Source organism: Rhincodon typus, chromosome 10, assembly GCF_021869965.1.
Source record: "Rhincodon typus isolate 14 chromosome 10, sRhiTyp1.1, whole genome shotgun sequence".
NCBI lineage: Eukaryota > Metazoa > Chordata > Chondrichthyes > Orectolobiformes > Rhincodontidae > Rhincodon > Rhincodon typus.
In genome coordinates this window covers 13,345,571-13,362,950 of record NC_063341.1, presented here as the reverse complement: position 1 = coordinate 13,362,950, position 17,380 = coordinate 13,345,571, and the positions used below count along the sequence as shown (strand labels likewise).

The following is a 17,380-nucleotide window of genomic DNA, read 5'->3' as shown; positions in this document are numbered from 1 at the left end:
TGATGCTGCTTGGCCTGCTGTGTTCATCCAGCCCTGCACCTTGTTGTCTCGGATTCTCCAGCATCTGCAGTTCCTACTATCTCTGATTCAATTGAGAAGCTACCTATTTTCTCCCAGCAAGTTCAACATTGATTTCAAAGACAAAAGATTAATCATATTTACTGTGAGAATGAATTAATTTGTCTTCACTTTTAAAATTCATCTGTACAATAGAAAATTACCAAATAATTTGACAAGTTAATAAACAGGCCTCCTTGCGGCACAGTGGTAATATCCCTAACCTCTGGATTAGGAGTCCTGGGTTCACGGGCATGAAATAACATCTCTGAACAGGTTGAATGGGAAATTTGGTTTCATAACTTTTAAAAAAAGTAATTCTCCAAGTAAATGCTTTCAACATCCTCTCCAAGCCCAATATTTTTTCTAAGCTTTATTAATCAGGAAGCAGTGAAGGATGCAATCACCACTGTGAAGGAGATCAAAGGGTTATAATATATTAGCATTTTATGGTGTACAGATATTGTCTAGAGTTCAGGATCATTAAAAAAAAGGCAAGCTCAAAGCAAGAATCTAGACATATTGAAGGGGTGGTGCAAAGGCAACGTCCCTACCTCTGAACCAAGACACCTGGGTTCAAGTCTCACCCCCTCCAGAGATGTATAATAATATTCCTGAATAGGTTGATTAGAAAATATAAAAAAATGTTCCAAACATATTTTGAAACACATTGTTGCAATCTTCAGTAAGTACTCCCTCAATGAGCCAAAAGATAACAGTTTACCTCAGTGTTAAAAAGCTGCAGTCATTAGCAAGAAGAAGACTTTATATGACTGATGTTATTAACTTTTATCTTTTGAGGAAGTCCCGTGTGATCAGGGATAATGTGCTTCCACTCTGGTTCAATGGATTTATCAACCATCTCAGAACAAAAAGTGTACAATTTGCAGGATCTGGTACTTGTAGGGTAGGTGGTGTTTGGAAGGTTAAGTAGATGAGTTGTTGGGTGATGTGTATATGCTCTCTCTGATGTTCTAATTTTGCTTCACCATGCTCCCAATGAAGTCTCAGTGTGTTCAGTGCCTTCTCAAACAAACTCTCAACCATTTCATTGGTGACAAACTAGGGACTCTGAATCAGTGGGGATGTTTGACCTCTTCTGGTATACTGAGAACACTCTAGGTTCTTTCTGCTGATTACCTAGAAGTCTCCCGCCAAACCAAGTTCTCAAGTAGATCAGTCACTTCAGGAATATGGTGTCAGGGATAGAACCAACATGTCCTGTTCAATGCAACTGGTTGAGTGATTAGTCCTGGATGCCATGCACGTTGACTTGACAGAAGATAATAGTACTTTTATTTCCAACTTTCTCGGAATGCAACATGAATGGACAATGTCAAATTACTAGATGACAAAACAAAATGCTGTTTTGCAGATCAATCCATTTTAGTATTCTTTTCCTCTGTTCCTCCCAGCATTCTCATTTCCCTCTGATTCCTTTGAAATTAATGTCACCAATCCTCCCGTCATTGGAAACAATGACTGTTTTGTGTTAACTGAGGAATGCTAAGATTCATTGTATCATCTTACTGCCACAGTGATTGAGTTTACCATAGATAAGAAAGAAAGCTCATGTTCCTTCTGATATGCGTATCTTAGCAGCACAGAGGACAATGGAAATTAATTGTGAAATCATAAATACAAAATAACACTCAAAATATGGTTGCCAAAAGGTTATGGCAAAACTGATTAAATCATAAGATTAGCAATTTTACATAGGTAGGTTGCACGTTCATCTTTTATCTGATTTTTAAAAACATGTAGGATCGGAACCATAATCCATGTGGATATGCTTTTCTATTTGTTTTTTCAATGGAGTCTGTGTAAATGTAAAACTATGCAATCTGTCATACAGTGCACAGTACCATTACAATGGCATAACACATTACATTCGAGAAAGCATTTGAACTCGCCTACTTGTATTGGTGTTTATATTAGTTAATTGTTAGTTATTAGTCATTGTATAAAGTACTAAACCACAGCATTTTCTTTATTGTAAGTATCATAACTTTAAAATTCGGTGGTCACGATTTAATAACTGCTCTTCAAAATTGTGGGACAAAATGGTTAACCTCAACCCTGGCAAGTCTGTAATGGTATAAACTTGTCTCACTGTTTTATGAACCACAGGAAATACTCACAGCTTTATATGCCAACAGAAAATGTTCATTTTAATATTCCCAAAAGTAGTTTGCTTCACACGTATCGCATCAATCCTCAGATTTAAATTATATTTTCAAACTAACAAGTTACAGAACAAGAATCAGTTGCTCCCACCAATCATCTGGACATTTATGACACCAAGATTTTTAAGCAGACCAAACGTGATGATAAATTTTTATTACTATATTTAAGATATAAGATGTTAAATGAACAAGCCAACTGCGGTTCAACGCAAAAATGTTTGAAGGAGTAAAGTTATCTGGAGTTCAAAATTTGTGCCAACAATTTGCAAAACCTTTCTTGGTGTGTATTCTAACTGCCCATTTGTATTTGGTACAGAGGAAAGAAAAATACAAGCTAAGAACATGAAGAATATATCAGGAGAAAAAGATATAATTTGCTCAATAGTGACAGAACATTTTTCAGACTGTCAGATTTCTCGCTAGAAAGGGATTTAATTGCACTTGCCTTTGTTCCTTTCAGCTGAAAGCAGTTCTGTTTATAGTTTCAGAAAATGCAAGCCGATAACAACATTGCAAGAAAAACAGGACATCTGAAACCTGAGGGAACACTAGTCATTTCCTTAACCAATGTGGTTGAGGTCTGGGAAATTGAAGGATTGAGAAGAAGGGAGAGGTAAAAGGATATGATCTCAATGCCAAGTCATGTTTAAAAAAAGGGAAGAAAGACTGAATTAAGAAATACAAAAAGAAAGGGAGGGATCTTCACAAGTAAACATAAAACCATTGATCAATAAGACTCATTTTTAATGATCGTTTTTGATGTCAGTGAACTTATTGGTAGAAATTAACAATAGTTGTTTTAGATGTACTTATGCAAATAATTGCAAGTCTTAAATCTGTGGCAGATTTAGTTCACACATACCGTGCAAATTCACAGCACCCAATAAACGTCAATGCTGAGGGATACAGCAAAATTAGTTTTACTTACATGAAAATGGCAGCGAGATGCAAAATCACTCAGTAAATTTTAGATATCTGCACATCCATCCCACACAAGAATATAAGAAATTGGAACAGGAGTGGGCAACTTGGCTCCTCAACACTGCACTACCTTTCAATCAAATTACGCTGATCTACTCTAGGTCTGAACTCTCCTTTCTTGCCAGCTCAACATAGATTTTTAAAATATGGAGTTGATAGCTTTCTACTCCTTAAATACATTCAGTGATGTAGCTGCCACAACCATGATATGGAGAATTCCAGACATTCACTAGCATCTGAGAGAAGAAAATCATTCACGTCTCAGTTTTAAGTAAGTGTCCCTTTACTTTGTTACTATGACCCCTAGTTCAAGATTCCTCCACTAGTGGAAATATCTTCTCAACACCTACTGGCAAGCCCCATCAAAATCTTATATGTTTCAAAAGATTACCTCTCATTCTTCTAAACTCTAATGACTAAAGGCCTATCCTGTTTGGTTATTCTGATAAATTGTCACTTCATCCCAAGAATTAGCCTCATGAAACTCTTTTGAACAGCCTACAATGTCAGTATTTCCTGTTCTCAATATGGGGACCAAAAGTGGACACGGTTCTCCAGATGTGGCTTCACTAATGGCGAGGCGTTGGCCTAGTGGTATTATCGTTGGACTGTGAATCCAGAGACCGAGATAATGGGTTCAAATCCTGCCAGGGTAGATGGTGGAATTTGAATTCAATAACTATCTGGAATTAAGAGTCTAATGATGACCGTGAACCCATTGTCGATTGTTGGAAAAACCCATCTGGGTCACTAATACCCTAATATCCTTACCTGGTCTGGCCTACATGTGACTCCAGACCCACAGCAATGTGGTTGACTCTTAACTGGCCTCTGGGCAATAAATGCTGCCTAGCCAGCGACGTCCTCATCCCTTGAATGAATAAAGAAAAAAAAAACACCCAGTACAGTTGTTTAAAAAAAGCTTACCTGTTTTTAAACTCCAAACCCCTAGCAATAATTGCCGAAATTCCATTTTCTTTTTTCAATACTTGCTGCAAGTACCTGAATGCTCCTTTTCGTGTTTCATGCACAGATCCCTCCGTGCTGCATTTTCTGGAGTCTTTCTCCATTTAAATGATAGTCTGCCTTTTGATTCGCCCTACCAAAGTACATGACCTCTCACTTTCCTAGATTAAACTCCACCTGCCAAGGTTTTCCCCACTCACTCAATCTTTATCACCTTGTAGATTCTTCATGTCCTCCTCAGAACGTGGCCTCCCAATTAACTTTGCATAATCAACAAATTTAGACACATTACACTTTGCCCCCTCCTTCAAGTCATTAAGTAGACAGTAACGAATTAGGCCCTAGGACTGATCCATGGCACTCCCCCCATTAGTTACATCTTTCCAAGTTCAAAGGCCCATTAATCCTGATTCTGTCTTTACAGGGTTGACCAATTTTCAATCCATGCTAATATATTACCTAAATACTATTAGCTCCTATGTTGTGCAATAACATTTTGTGACACTTTATTGAACGCCTTCCAAAAGTCCAAATAGACAACTTCAACCGGTTTCCCTGCATCAATTTTGCATGTTATATCCTCAAAGAACGTTAGCAAATTTGTCAATCAGGATTTCCCTTCCACAAAATCACTCTGACTGTATTTGATGAGTTAAGCTTTTCAAAATGCCCTGCTATTTCTTCCTTAATAATGGACTTTAGCACTTTCCCAATGACGCAATGTTAGGTTAACTGGCCTATAATTTCCCGTTTTCTGTCTCTCTCTTCTTGAACTGGCTGTCACATCAGCAGTTTTCCAATAGACTGGAACCCTCCTGAAATCCAGTCAATTCTGGAATATTTCAACCAATGCCTCCACCATCTCTGCAGCCAGTTCTTTTAAAATCCTCGGATGCAGGCCACCAGGTCCTGGTGACTTATCTGCCTATAGTCCTATTAACTTATCAAATACTATTTCCCTCATGATAGGTACTGTTATATGATCTTTCCTCCCACCACACCTTGCTTATTTGTTATCTTTGGGATCTTTTATAATGTCCTCCACCATGAGCACCAATAAAAACTACTGGCTTAAATTATCTGCCATTTTCCTCTTCCCTGGTATTTATATAGTCATAAAAGCTTTTGTTGCTGGTTTTCTTGTTTCCTGCCAATTTACTTTTATAATCAATTTTCACCCTTTTGTGTTGGATGTTTAGCTGTCCACTGCTGATTGCAAAAAAATTCCTAATCCTCTGGCCTACCACAGAGTTTTCACTGCTTTGTATGCTTTAGTTTTCGATTGGATACTTTCTTTGACCACCTTTGTGGTTCATCCTTCATATCAAGTCCTTCTTTCTGACTGGAATAAATCTCCGCTGAGCATTATGAAATATCTGTTTAAATGTCTGCCACTGCTCATCCACTGACTCTCCCTTTAGACTATTTTCCGAGCCCACGTTAGACAACTCTTTCTTCATACCCCTGTAACTGCCCTTATTTAAGGACACTCATTTTGAGACCCCAGTTAGACTCCCTCAAACTGAATTTGAAACTTTAGTACGTTGAGACAGTTACCCCCTAGAGGATCCTTAACTATGAGATCTCCTATTGGTCCTGCCTCATTACACATTACTAGATCTAAAATAGCCTGCTCTTGGGTAGGTTCTGCAACATAACGCTCTAAGAAGCAATCCTGGTCACTCTAAATTTGTCTTCCATGTCACCCTTTCCTATTGATTTGTCTAGTGAATGGTACGCAACATCTACGTACTACATACGTATAAAAGTAACAGCACAAACAGGCTATTAGCTTGGCAGCAAAATCCTGCCATTATCTAATCAGTCATTGGAAACACTGATCAAAAATCTGAAATTGAATGACCCTGACATAAATATCCTCGCAACAGTATTTTAAACTCGAGTCATGATTTATGGATTGGAGAAATGGAACAGGTTATCTACAAAAGAAAGGAGGAAGGACAAGCCAGCAAACCTAAATGGCTAACTGTTACTTTCTGTGTGAATAATTCTGTTGCCAAAAATGTATCTAAAATATGGAAATGTGACTTAAAAAATATGAGAAGGAGATGGCTAACATCTGTGACCTGTTAGATAGCTGCAGTACTTAGAAGCCAAGTTGAGACTTTACTGAGAGTACGCGACTGAATATGAGTAAGTAGCTCATACCACTGATCCTAGTGTCTCCAGGTTTCACAAAATGTTTTCAATCATGTGATTTTGGGGCTAGCACTATAAAATAATCTGGGGCTTTAGAGGTTTTACTTGATGTAACCAATGATTCATATTTAGGAATTTCAATCCTACACCACCCCCCCCATCCACCCACTTTAAAACTTAAATATCTGACTTTAAGAAACAAAAATGAGATAATCAATCATGAGTTTTGGCGAAACATTGTTTTAAAAATGACAGTAAAGACATGTAAATGAGAATCAAGTATAATTTAATTGCTCAACATAACCCTGTTTTCTGTAGCTCATGCGACTGAGGAAGATTAACGAGAGAGAACAGGCTTCCCATTAAAGATTCAAACCCACACTATTTGCAGTGTTGCGTTTAGCACATCCTTAATACAAAATAGAAGCCATAACTTCAACTCAGCATTAATCAAAATTATTCACTTTTTCAATGGAACAATGGCTTAAGCACATTAATTCTGATATCCCTACACAAGAAACATAATATTTAAGAATAAATAATCAGGATTTATAGTATGCCACTTGCAACATTTAATGACTTGAAAATTGCATATAGTTATCTTGGAATATTTATGTTTCTCTGGAAATTAGATCCTGGCTTGAATCATATTTTTTCTTTTTTCATGAACAGGATGTTGAAATTATGATTAAATTTAAACAGAGTATTGCTAGTTGGCAAACAGATTCCGATTAATAGAGGCATTGCCACGCAGAATGCACCAGGCAATGATTATTAATAGTCACCTTTGTTTAAGCCAAACTTTGTTTAAATTTTAAACACGTTTAAAAAGTTTGAGCAATGGTGAAGCTAGTTGTTTCATACTGCTACTATGGAGTAGCGACCGCTAACAAGATGTTGCCGTGAAGCCAAAAAGACGTTTTTCCAACCACACGAAGGAGTAAAAAGGATACGAATTTCAGTGTTGACATGTTGCCACCTACATACACCATACACCCCAAAGACTGGTGGATCGCATCAAACAGCAGGTCTCTTCCACTGTTTACAGCAAGCAAGGTACCAACCAGCCTTAACTTGGAAATCTCACAACACAGTGACATAACATGAGATGTGGTTCTGCAATTGGACAACATTTCCGTGATATTCCTGAGTGTGTGAAGAATTACACTAACAACCAATTTAGGACTGCCAGTTGGACTAGCGTACGGTGCACTTGCATATATTGAAGGCGACATATGATAGACAGGACTCTGTTCTTTGTAGATGGAAAGAACATGTACGTGCATGACGCCTATTTCAACTGACCAAAAATTGGTCACAGTCATCCAATGGTTCATTTTTCAGGGCAATACTTTGACCATTTAGTCAACCTGTCCGATATAAAATTTTAACAAGTTTGGCAGGTAACTGCAAGTCATCATTAACTGGTGCATTTTCCATGGCAAAGCCCCTACCAGAGTTCACCTACCAACCAATCAATACTATCCTCTCAGTGCAAATACTTGTTTCCCTTTTGAATTGGTATTCATGCTAATTGTCCTGATGGATATGAAAAGTATCAAAAAAATTATTTTATTCACAAATATGCAATTTCTGTACTATCAAACAATTATAAATTGAAATCTTTCGAATAAAAATATACAAATAAATAGTTCCTAATCTGTAAATGTGTTGCAAAGCATGCCAAACATTTCAGCTGATCTGCAGAAAGTAGCTTTATGATGCTTCAGGGAGATTAGAGTCAACTGGTAATGGAATTTTTGGAAATTTAATTTTAAATATGAAAAGGAACATAAAAATTTTAAGGTTAAGGTTATCCAAAGTTATTTAGCTTACAGTTTAAGTCAGATTTGGAACTATTGTGAAAACTCGATTTTCAAAAATGAAATTTTGTTGATATATCAGTTCAAGTTAAAAAGCATCAGAACGTGTCCTACAGTATGATAGTCTGAATCCCCAGTCGGTCAGTCCAGAGAAAGCAAGTGTAAATCCCACAATGGCAGGGAGAGAACTGGATTTAGCTTACTTTAAAAAAGAAAAGATGACATCAACAAAAATGGGCACGAAACCATCAGACAATCATAGATCACTTACGTCCTGTAGGGAAAGCAGCCTGCTTTTCTCAACGAGTGTAATGATTTTGGCAACACTGCTCTCTGGGGAAGCAAAATCCACAGAACAATGACCCTCATATAAAAACTATTTCTCCTCATCTCCACCTGAAATGGGAGACCTTGCTTTTAAACTATGTCCCTTAGTTTTTTGTCCTAGAATGGGAAGCATCATCCTAGCTCCACCTCGTTATGTCCCCTCGGGGTCTTGTGATTTTACAAAATTACATCTTACGCTTCTAAACTCCAATGATTACAGGCCCAATATATCCAACCTTTCTTCACTAACTGCTCCATTCATCCTAGGAATTATCAAGTGAACGTTCTTAAATTGCATCAAGTGCAATTATCTCCTTTCTTAAATAAGGTGATCAAACTATATACAGTACTCAAGATGTGGTATCAACACCTTTTACTGTTATAAAATGGAGGTTCACCCCGCTCTGAGAACTAAAAACCAAAATACCCAAATAGGAGCACCTCGCACTATAATCTGTAGGAGGAGTGTGAAAACTGGCGTAGCCTGCTTTTCAGCAACTTCTAGTGGCTAAACAAATCAATCCCTGACACTCACTTTAAAATCAACAAGTAACACTTTATTTATCTAACTTTAACAGTCAACAAATTAACCAAACTATTAACAAACCGAATAAATTCCTAACTATTAACTATTCCCAAATAAAGCAAGATCTTATGGTATACTGTTCTTATAAATACAAATCCCACTTATATAGAAAAAGAATTCAGTTTCTTGAAATTACAGCCAGGTTATATGCCTTCCAGAATGTTTCATGCCTCCTCCGTTGATTCTTCTGTCAGGAATATTAACCAGTTGTGCCATTGGTACTGTTGTTATTTAGATGGTGCTTTCTCTTAGACGTAGAGGAGGCTGAGAGAGCCAGCGATTCTCTCTAGAGGTGACAGCCGTTAGCTTCGGTGGATAGCAGTTCGCTCTGGGGTCTTTGTCCAACTGTCCCCTTCTTTTTATACCCTTGATGACACATCAATATTTCTTACAATAGGATTGGTCCTATGTTGTCAAAACCATCAGACTTAAATTTAATAGGCTTTTGGTAGCTAAGTACCTGGTTCAAATTAATTGGCTAAATTTAAAAGCCTGTTGTATTGGTAAAAACTGCTGCTTGGCCTGCTAACTGTACAGCCTTTTGATCCAAATGTTTCAATTCAGGTGCTCTCTATGTACTGGCAAACTTTCAAGCTGCTGCTCACAAACATCCATTTTAAATCTCTAAGCACAGAAAAAGCACATAATCTTTTAAAGAGACCACACAATGCTTCCCCCCACCCCCAGCATTTTACAAACACCAAATTCTAACTTCCTGCCTCCCAATCCACAAGTACTCCACCCAACTTCGCAATATTATTACCAGCATAACTTCCCTACTTTTATAATCCATTCCCATCACAATAAACATCAACATTCTTTCCTTGCCTTCCTAATCACTTTCTGCACTTACATACTAACATTTTGTAGCTCACCCAGATCCCCTGTATGACAGAATTCTACAATCTCTTGCCATTTAAATAACATACTGCTTTTCCATTCTTTCAAGTTCATGCTTTCCCACATTATACTCCACTTGCCAAATGTTTGCCTATTTACATAGTCAAATTATATCCCGTTGCAGACTCCTTACTTCCTTTACAGAAGTCTGTTAGCTCAGTTGGTTGGATCACTGGTTTATGCTGCAGAGTGACAAACAGCGAGGGCTCAATTCTCACACTAGCTGAGGTCACCATGACAGTCCCATCTTCTCAACCTCATACTTCACCTGAAGCATGATGACCCTCAGGTTATAACACCACCAGTTGTCTCTGTCGAGAGCAGCCCTATGGTCCTCCTGGAATATGAAACTTCTTATTTTTACTTTTTGCTTTAAACTTCACTTCATGACTTTCTACCCTATCTTTATCACATTTAGCAGCCATACATTTGGTTCGTTCGTCAAATTCATTGATATTGATTGCATATTGCCACCAGTTACAGCTTGCCAATCCAAAAAATGACCCATCAATACCTATTCTTGGTTTCCTGTTAGTTAACCAATCCTCTGTGCTAATAAGTTAACCTTCTTCTCTAAGTTTAATTTAGTAAACTTTGAGATGGCCCCATCTCAAATACCTTTGGAAGTCTAAGTACATCATATTTACAGGCTCCCATTTATCCACAGAAAAAAAATAGAAAGGCAATTTCATTACAGCATTACTTCTGTTTTGGGTCCAAACTGGTGACAGTAGATCAGATAGTGATCAGTCTAGCAGCTGTCTGCATCTCTCATGGCACAGCTGATGCAAACATCACTGCAGTTTCTTGCCCATAGACGACGTAGTTAAGCAGGTACCAGAGTTTGGAATATGAATGTTGTTCATAGGTGATATATTTATCCTGCCACCAATCATCTAAAACCAATGATCTCACCATGATCATGTTGCTGAATGCAAAATGGCTGCTATGTTTCCCACAAGAAAAGTGAATATACAAATATTTTATTGGCTGCAATCCTGTGTTCATGACAAGTAGGATATAAATGCAAGTTCTTTCATTATTTAAGCTTTCAGGCCACAAAGAATTTTGCAGTAAATAATCATTTCAAAATCAATTTGATGAAAGAATTTTAAACTTCCAAGTACATGATTCAGGAAGGCAAAACATGGAACAATTTACTATCCAAATGAAATTAAGCAAATATCATCACCAACACCTCCCCATTTTATTTGCAAGCTGTTCTTGTGATAATTCCAAAATTCCAGAAATAGCAGCTGCATGAAAAATCAACAGTGATATATCAGCATATTTAATATTATAAAATCTTAAAACAACTTAGATAAAATACAACATGTAGTATTAGACCTACAGTACAAAGTAAATTGTAGTTTAGGGGGTACACAATTCAGTTTCACTTACAATCCCTCCTCAGCAATAGGTGAAGAGAAGCTCAAAAACTGAGATTTTTCATTAGAATATATTCTACAATGGAAGTATTCTAAAATCATCAAAGGCAGGACAGGATAGATGGAGACAAACTGAAGTAGTTAAAGAATAAGTCACATCAATTATTCAATATCAGTCAGACTGCCACAAGGAAATCATGCAGATACATGAATAGTATTGAGAAGTAAAACATGACTAACGTAAAATAACAAACTTTATTTGGAACAAAATAAGTATTTGCATGTTTATGCTAGTATTGTCACTTCAAAAAAAAATTGTTAATGTAGGAAGTGTTTTTAAAAGGCTCAATCAGAATCTACATGTTTCCTTCTTTCCAAGTTACTGATATGACAAGTTATCATAACCTAACCAACAATCAGATAGGTAAATAGCTGACAAAAACAGCTATTTTTGTTTCAATATAACCATAAAAGGATAATTAACAAAAATAGAAATTTAGTACTTATTTAGCTCTGTGTATTTTTAATCTCTTGAATATCCCATATACTGGACTACTATCTATTTTAGCACGATTTATTTCATTACAAAATGCCTAATTCTACATTCACTGAGGTTAGGCCAATGATCATTCATGTCCAAGACATGAATATTTTTTAAGTAAATGAAACGGTTTGAGAAATCTTATTACATTTGCACCTTTACAATACTGCACTATTTTCTTTTTACATCTGACAGTAAATTTTTCCATACTGGATTCTCATCACATTCTACATTACTCTCTTTAACATGGCCAACAACTATGGATATTGCCACAGATGCCACCTAGGCTGAATCACTTGGTCTGCTGTCTTACATATCGTGCATTACCCATAATTAGCAAAAATACATTTTTTGCAAAACAGCAAGATTAGTTCAAGGTTGCATAACAGAGACTAACAGGATTTGAAAATTTAACATATTGAGTACATACTGTTTGATCTTATCATTCTGTGGTCCAAACTTTGGTCCAGTAGGTCCCCTTCTGTAGAGAAAACATTGAATCAGAAATGCTGAACAATGACAGGCATAAAAATCAAAATTAAACATTATATAATCGGACAGGTTATCAAACTTAATTCTTGACCATCATCAGATCATGTTACACATAGCACTTTCCATTTAACAATGATCGCCAGTTGAAAAAGTAGCAGACTCCTTATTAATGCTAACTGCACTCAATTATGGAATCATACACCACAGGAAGCCTTGTAGCCCAGCTAGTTCTCCTCTAAATATACATCTAAATTCCCTTCAAAGTTCCATTAATTCTGTTTGCACAACCCTTTCATATAATGCATTTCCAACCAATATAACTTGCTGCATTAAAAACTTCCGTTTTTGGCAATTATTTAAAAGTCAAAGTCCTCTTGTTATTGCTGATTAATGGAACCAATGCCTTATCTACTCAGGTAAAATCTCTCAATTTTGAGCAACTCTGTTAAATCTCCATTTAAATTTATCTACATTTAGTGCAAGCCCAGCTTTCTCATCTCTCAATAAGAGATCAAAAAGATTATAGTTTCTAATCCATGATCAGCACTGAGTTTGTACAAGACTACAGAAAAACTACAAAGTCTCTGAGCTGGAAAGAGGGGAGGGAGTGGGAAACCAGGGCCATGGTTCCAGCTGGCAAACAAATACCTGCTTACTGGGCAAGGATGAGAATAGACTCAGCCTTACTGTCTTTCTCTCGAAGTCAAACCAACTATCGACAACACTGGCACAGGTTCATACTTATTAAATGACCATTTAGGAAAGGCACAGGGGCAAAGAAATTGCACCCTTGCGTAGGTTATTGTCAATGAAGAAGGCAGTGCAAATAAAAAAATGAATTTGTTTTCAAGTTTCTTGTTTTGATCACAGGCAGTCATTCAACATTATATACATCCAAAACTCAAAATATTTTTCCCTGAAATGAGTTGTGAAACATTGCTGATAGGAAAGACAATGAATAAAATTTATTCTCTTGGCCTGTGACTTTATTTTGGCAAAAAAAAAATCAATTCCAATCTATAACATATACTATTCAATCCTGACAGTTTTGGTGTGGGTGGAAGATTTCTACATCAAATAATAACCAAATCCACAGTTAAGTACAGTGACAGCCAAGCCTGGCTATCATTCAGAACTACTAGGTATTTTCCATTGAAGCCTTTTAAAAAAAGAACTCGATCCTGTTTGCATGCAAGTTCCAGATGTCTAAAACTTAGAAAGGGCTGATTCCAATCAATGCTGTCTCCTTGTTGGATAAAGCTGGTGAAATAGAACTGGTGCTACAACAAACTGAACAAAGACATGGGTTTAAGTTTTGTATGTGATCCCAAGGTTCCATGTTTTACTCTGACACAAACATAAGGACAGCACATTGGATAACCTGGCAACAGGATGTGGTGGTTTGTACTGTCTGAAAATTCCCCAAAAACAGCCTTTTACAAATAGAAATACAGCTTATAAATGCGCTACAGCAAGTTAAACAGAATTATTCTGGGTCATAAAATTCAAGTCTGCTCTCCAGTTCCTGATAGCAGAAACCAAGAGCAGACACAAAAGTAGTTAACTTGTTTTTAATTTAAATTTAAAATACTAACATAATTGCAGAAAGAGAGAGGAAAGCAGGCAGTTAATTTCCACACTGACTCCTGGTGGGCCTGAAACCTCATTATTTCAGCAGAATGAAATGCTTTGCCCGTCCTTGCAAGATTCCAAAATCAGGATTAACTATCACAGAATTGAAATTTACTGCATGATGAAATAAAAGCACATACTCACAGGAAAAAATCTTCCTCTTCATCAGAATCATCTTCTAACAGATTCCGCTGTAAAACAAGTTAAAGTTAATGTGAAAGATGTCTGTCATTAAAGGTCATGAGGTTACTTTTAGAAGCTACGCCATCACATTTTTTAAACTCTCTTAAAATTCACAACAGCTTGAAGACATCTGTTTGGACACTGGCTTATTTACCTATAGTTTTAAATTTGCATATAGTCTCATACCTTCATTCGCAGCCAAGTAGTTACTTGATAACAGAGGGCAAACCATGCAGAACGTGTTGCCTGTGGGACACAGCATTTCTGTTTTCACTTCTACAACTGATGAAAATGTTCAGATAACTTCAAAAGATAAATGGCCTGGTATTTTCTGAAGATTGATCAACAGGGCACATACCCGCACCCTCAGTTAAAGTTTTGGAATTGCAGCTTACTAACAGTGATCAAAACCAAGTAATCCCAGCAACAGACTGATCGAGTGCACCAGATAGTCTTTAAGACCATCCCCACCAACATGGCCATAGCTGCACAGACCATCTTGTAGTTGACTATTTGTTATTTCATTTTTTTTTTTTTTTTTTAAATAAAACATTGCACCCCCAGCTGGCCTTCCAGCTTCAAAAGTCCACTCTCAAAGCCTGCTTTCCAATAACTACTTGGCCATTTCTGGGGAAAAAAAAAATCACTGTCGTCAAGTGCCTTCTTCTAGGTACAGCTTGGGACCCCAAATAGGCTCAACCATTTTGACCCAAAACTCAATTTAAAATTTAAAATTTAAAATTTTGTAATTCTTTAAAAGATTAATAGAATCTTTGAGTAACTCTATACCAAACAATATCACAGCATGTCATTTCCACAAATTTGATAAGGCTGTTTTCAAGCACATGGAAGTCCATTAGAATGTGGTTCAATACATCACAAATTCACTTACAGCACACAACCTCACTGCTTCCCAAAGAGGCAAATCTTCAATTAAATCTCAATTTTACTTGTTAAAAATACAAGATAACACAGTTCAGCTGTGACACAGTTTCACACTTTTTGGACCTCCTCATCCGAGTTACAAGGGACTTGCACTGCAGCAGAAAAGCATAATGATTGTTCTGCTCAAGAATGTGTAAAATTATTTAGTAGTAGTTATTTATGACATACAAGACAACTACTAGTTTAGCAGCAACTCATACTGTTATTCAATCTTTGAGGCTGGAATCTTCTCAGCAATTATTTTTATGCACATCTTCCTGTACCCTTTTACATAGGGATTACTAGACAAAAGAAAAATCTACAATAGAAACAGGTTTAACCCATGTCATGTCTCAATTTAGTCAAACTACATCCTAAATATGCACTTTTCTGAAACAAATCCATCTAATTTGTATTTGAATGAATCAATACTCCTGTTTTCACTAACTTGCTCAGAGACCTGTTCGACAGATTCATTATCTGTTCACTGAATAACGAAGTTGATCGCCCAGAACGCATGGATGTAGAATTGGAGGACGAGGAGGATGGCCACATCAGGAACAAGTCAGCATCCTGGTAACAGGTTGGCAAGCCTTTGGGGAACAAAAGGCCTCAACCACACCTATCACTATTCCTGTGATGGATTTTAACCTCCATCAGATGGATGGATGCCACCTTCAGGGCTCTTCAGTTAATTAAGTCACGCAGGCAAGCAAGGGCACTGCCATGTTTTAGGTTCCATCATATTCATCTGCCTGTGTCTACAGTACTCACCTTTCCTAATGGAACAGTCATCCTGACATTGCTAAGGGTCTTTGACTGGGCCACCATCCTTGATAATGTATCCACTGCCCTCAATAGGCTGGCATGTACAAAGGCAGCCAATTAGGCAACTAGTTGCCTCTATGTGGTTTGCACTAGTGATGAGGTTTGCACTGATGACACGGCACACTTGGGATCCCATTAGGACCAACAAAAGGATTCTGACATCCATTATTAACTCTGCCTACTGTTGATTATCATGATAGCAGCAAAAATATTACTGGACTGCATGTCTATAACCTAAAGTAAACATGCGTTTAGGTCAAATTAAATGGTCCTACTAAACAGCTTCATAGGATAATAAATATTTGTCTGCGAGATAATTGCAAGCAATAATTCAGTCAAGCACACCTAATGACCATTACAGCACAACTCAAAAGGTGAGCACACTTTAGCAATATGACAAGATTGAAATTATTTGCATCTTTTACATGCATTGTTCTTTATTTGGGCTTTATTAAATTCAAAACATTACCTTGAGATACTGATTGAGAAATGAATGGAAATTGGGAATGAAGGGGTAGGGATAGAAATCATAAGTGCTGAATATACCATGTTCTTCAATTTCATATTAAAATTAATGATAAGCACAAAGTTCAGCTTAATTGGGCAAAATTGCAAGTTTGCTTCTTCCCACATCATTGCCTTGTTACTTAGTCCTATTGTTAAGAAAAGGAAGCAAATGCAGATCAATTATTTTACAGTCTCATGGAAAATGAATTCAATCACTGATCTTTATTCTTATTACTAATTTCCAAAACAAGCATCTGATCAAGATGACAGGTTCAGCAAATGTAAACTTTTCTGAAATATACCAATCAATAACTGTGTTTGATTCTGCTTTTGTTCATTCTCTCTTGCATGTGGGAGGGTGTGTGAAATAATCTGTTTTGGCAAACACATTGGCCACATGAGTAAGGTTTTTGCATTCAGCTATTATGGGCCAGCGGAACTGGAAAATACACATACTGTACAAAAAAAATTGGAAGCTGTTCCACTGATTGATCAGCAGAGGGAGTCTTTTCAATGGCTATATATTATTTTGATAAGAAGTTCACCACTGTTAAGAGATTTGAAGGAAGCAAAATGTATCGTGGTTAATATTAAAAGTATATTTACAGGAGGTTCCCAATTTCTGAATGCAACCCCATGCAGGGTGTTTTAATATTAATTTTAAAGATCATACGAACATTTCCTTGTACTTTACGAACGGCTATTTTATGTTGTCCCGCATTGAGTTCCCACTTGCATACAAATCAACTTATAAACAAAACTCAAGACCAGTCCTGTTTGCAACCCTGGGATTGCCTGTATTCACAAAATAATTTTACAATACCAGAATTTAAAGAAATCTGTCAGTGAGCAATAATGAGATAATTCTATTGTATCAGACCTGTAGTTCAAAGGGCAGA

At 36.9% G+C, this 17,380-nt stretch overlaps 1 protein-coding gene across 4 annotated transcripts in view; it reads right to left on the bottom strand.

The window, feature by feature from the left end:
- The window catches only part of vamp4 (vesicle-associated membrane protein 4), a 54,276-nt gene that overhangs the window by 25,501 nt on the left and 11,395 nt on the right, over positions 1-17,380 (bottom strand). For all 4 annotated transcript variants that reach the window (XR_007263027.1, XM_048601839.1, XM_048601838.1 and 1 more), the window contains 2 exons: positions 14,184-14,230; positions 12,346-12,396 (listed from right to left, as the gene is read on the bottom strand). Coding sequence is in view for 3 of the 4 variants with exons in the window: in XM_048601839.1 (XP_048457796.1) it covers positions 12,346-12,396; positions 14,184-14,230 (98 nt within the window). In the remaining variant the exon portion in view is untranslated. The remainder of the gene's footprint in view (positions 1-12,345; positions 12,397-14,183; positions 14,231-17,380) is intronic.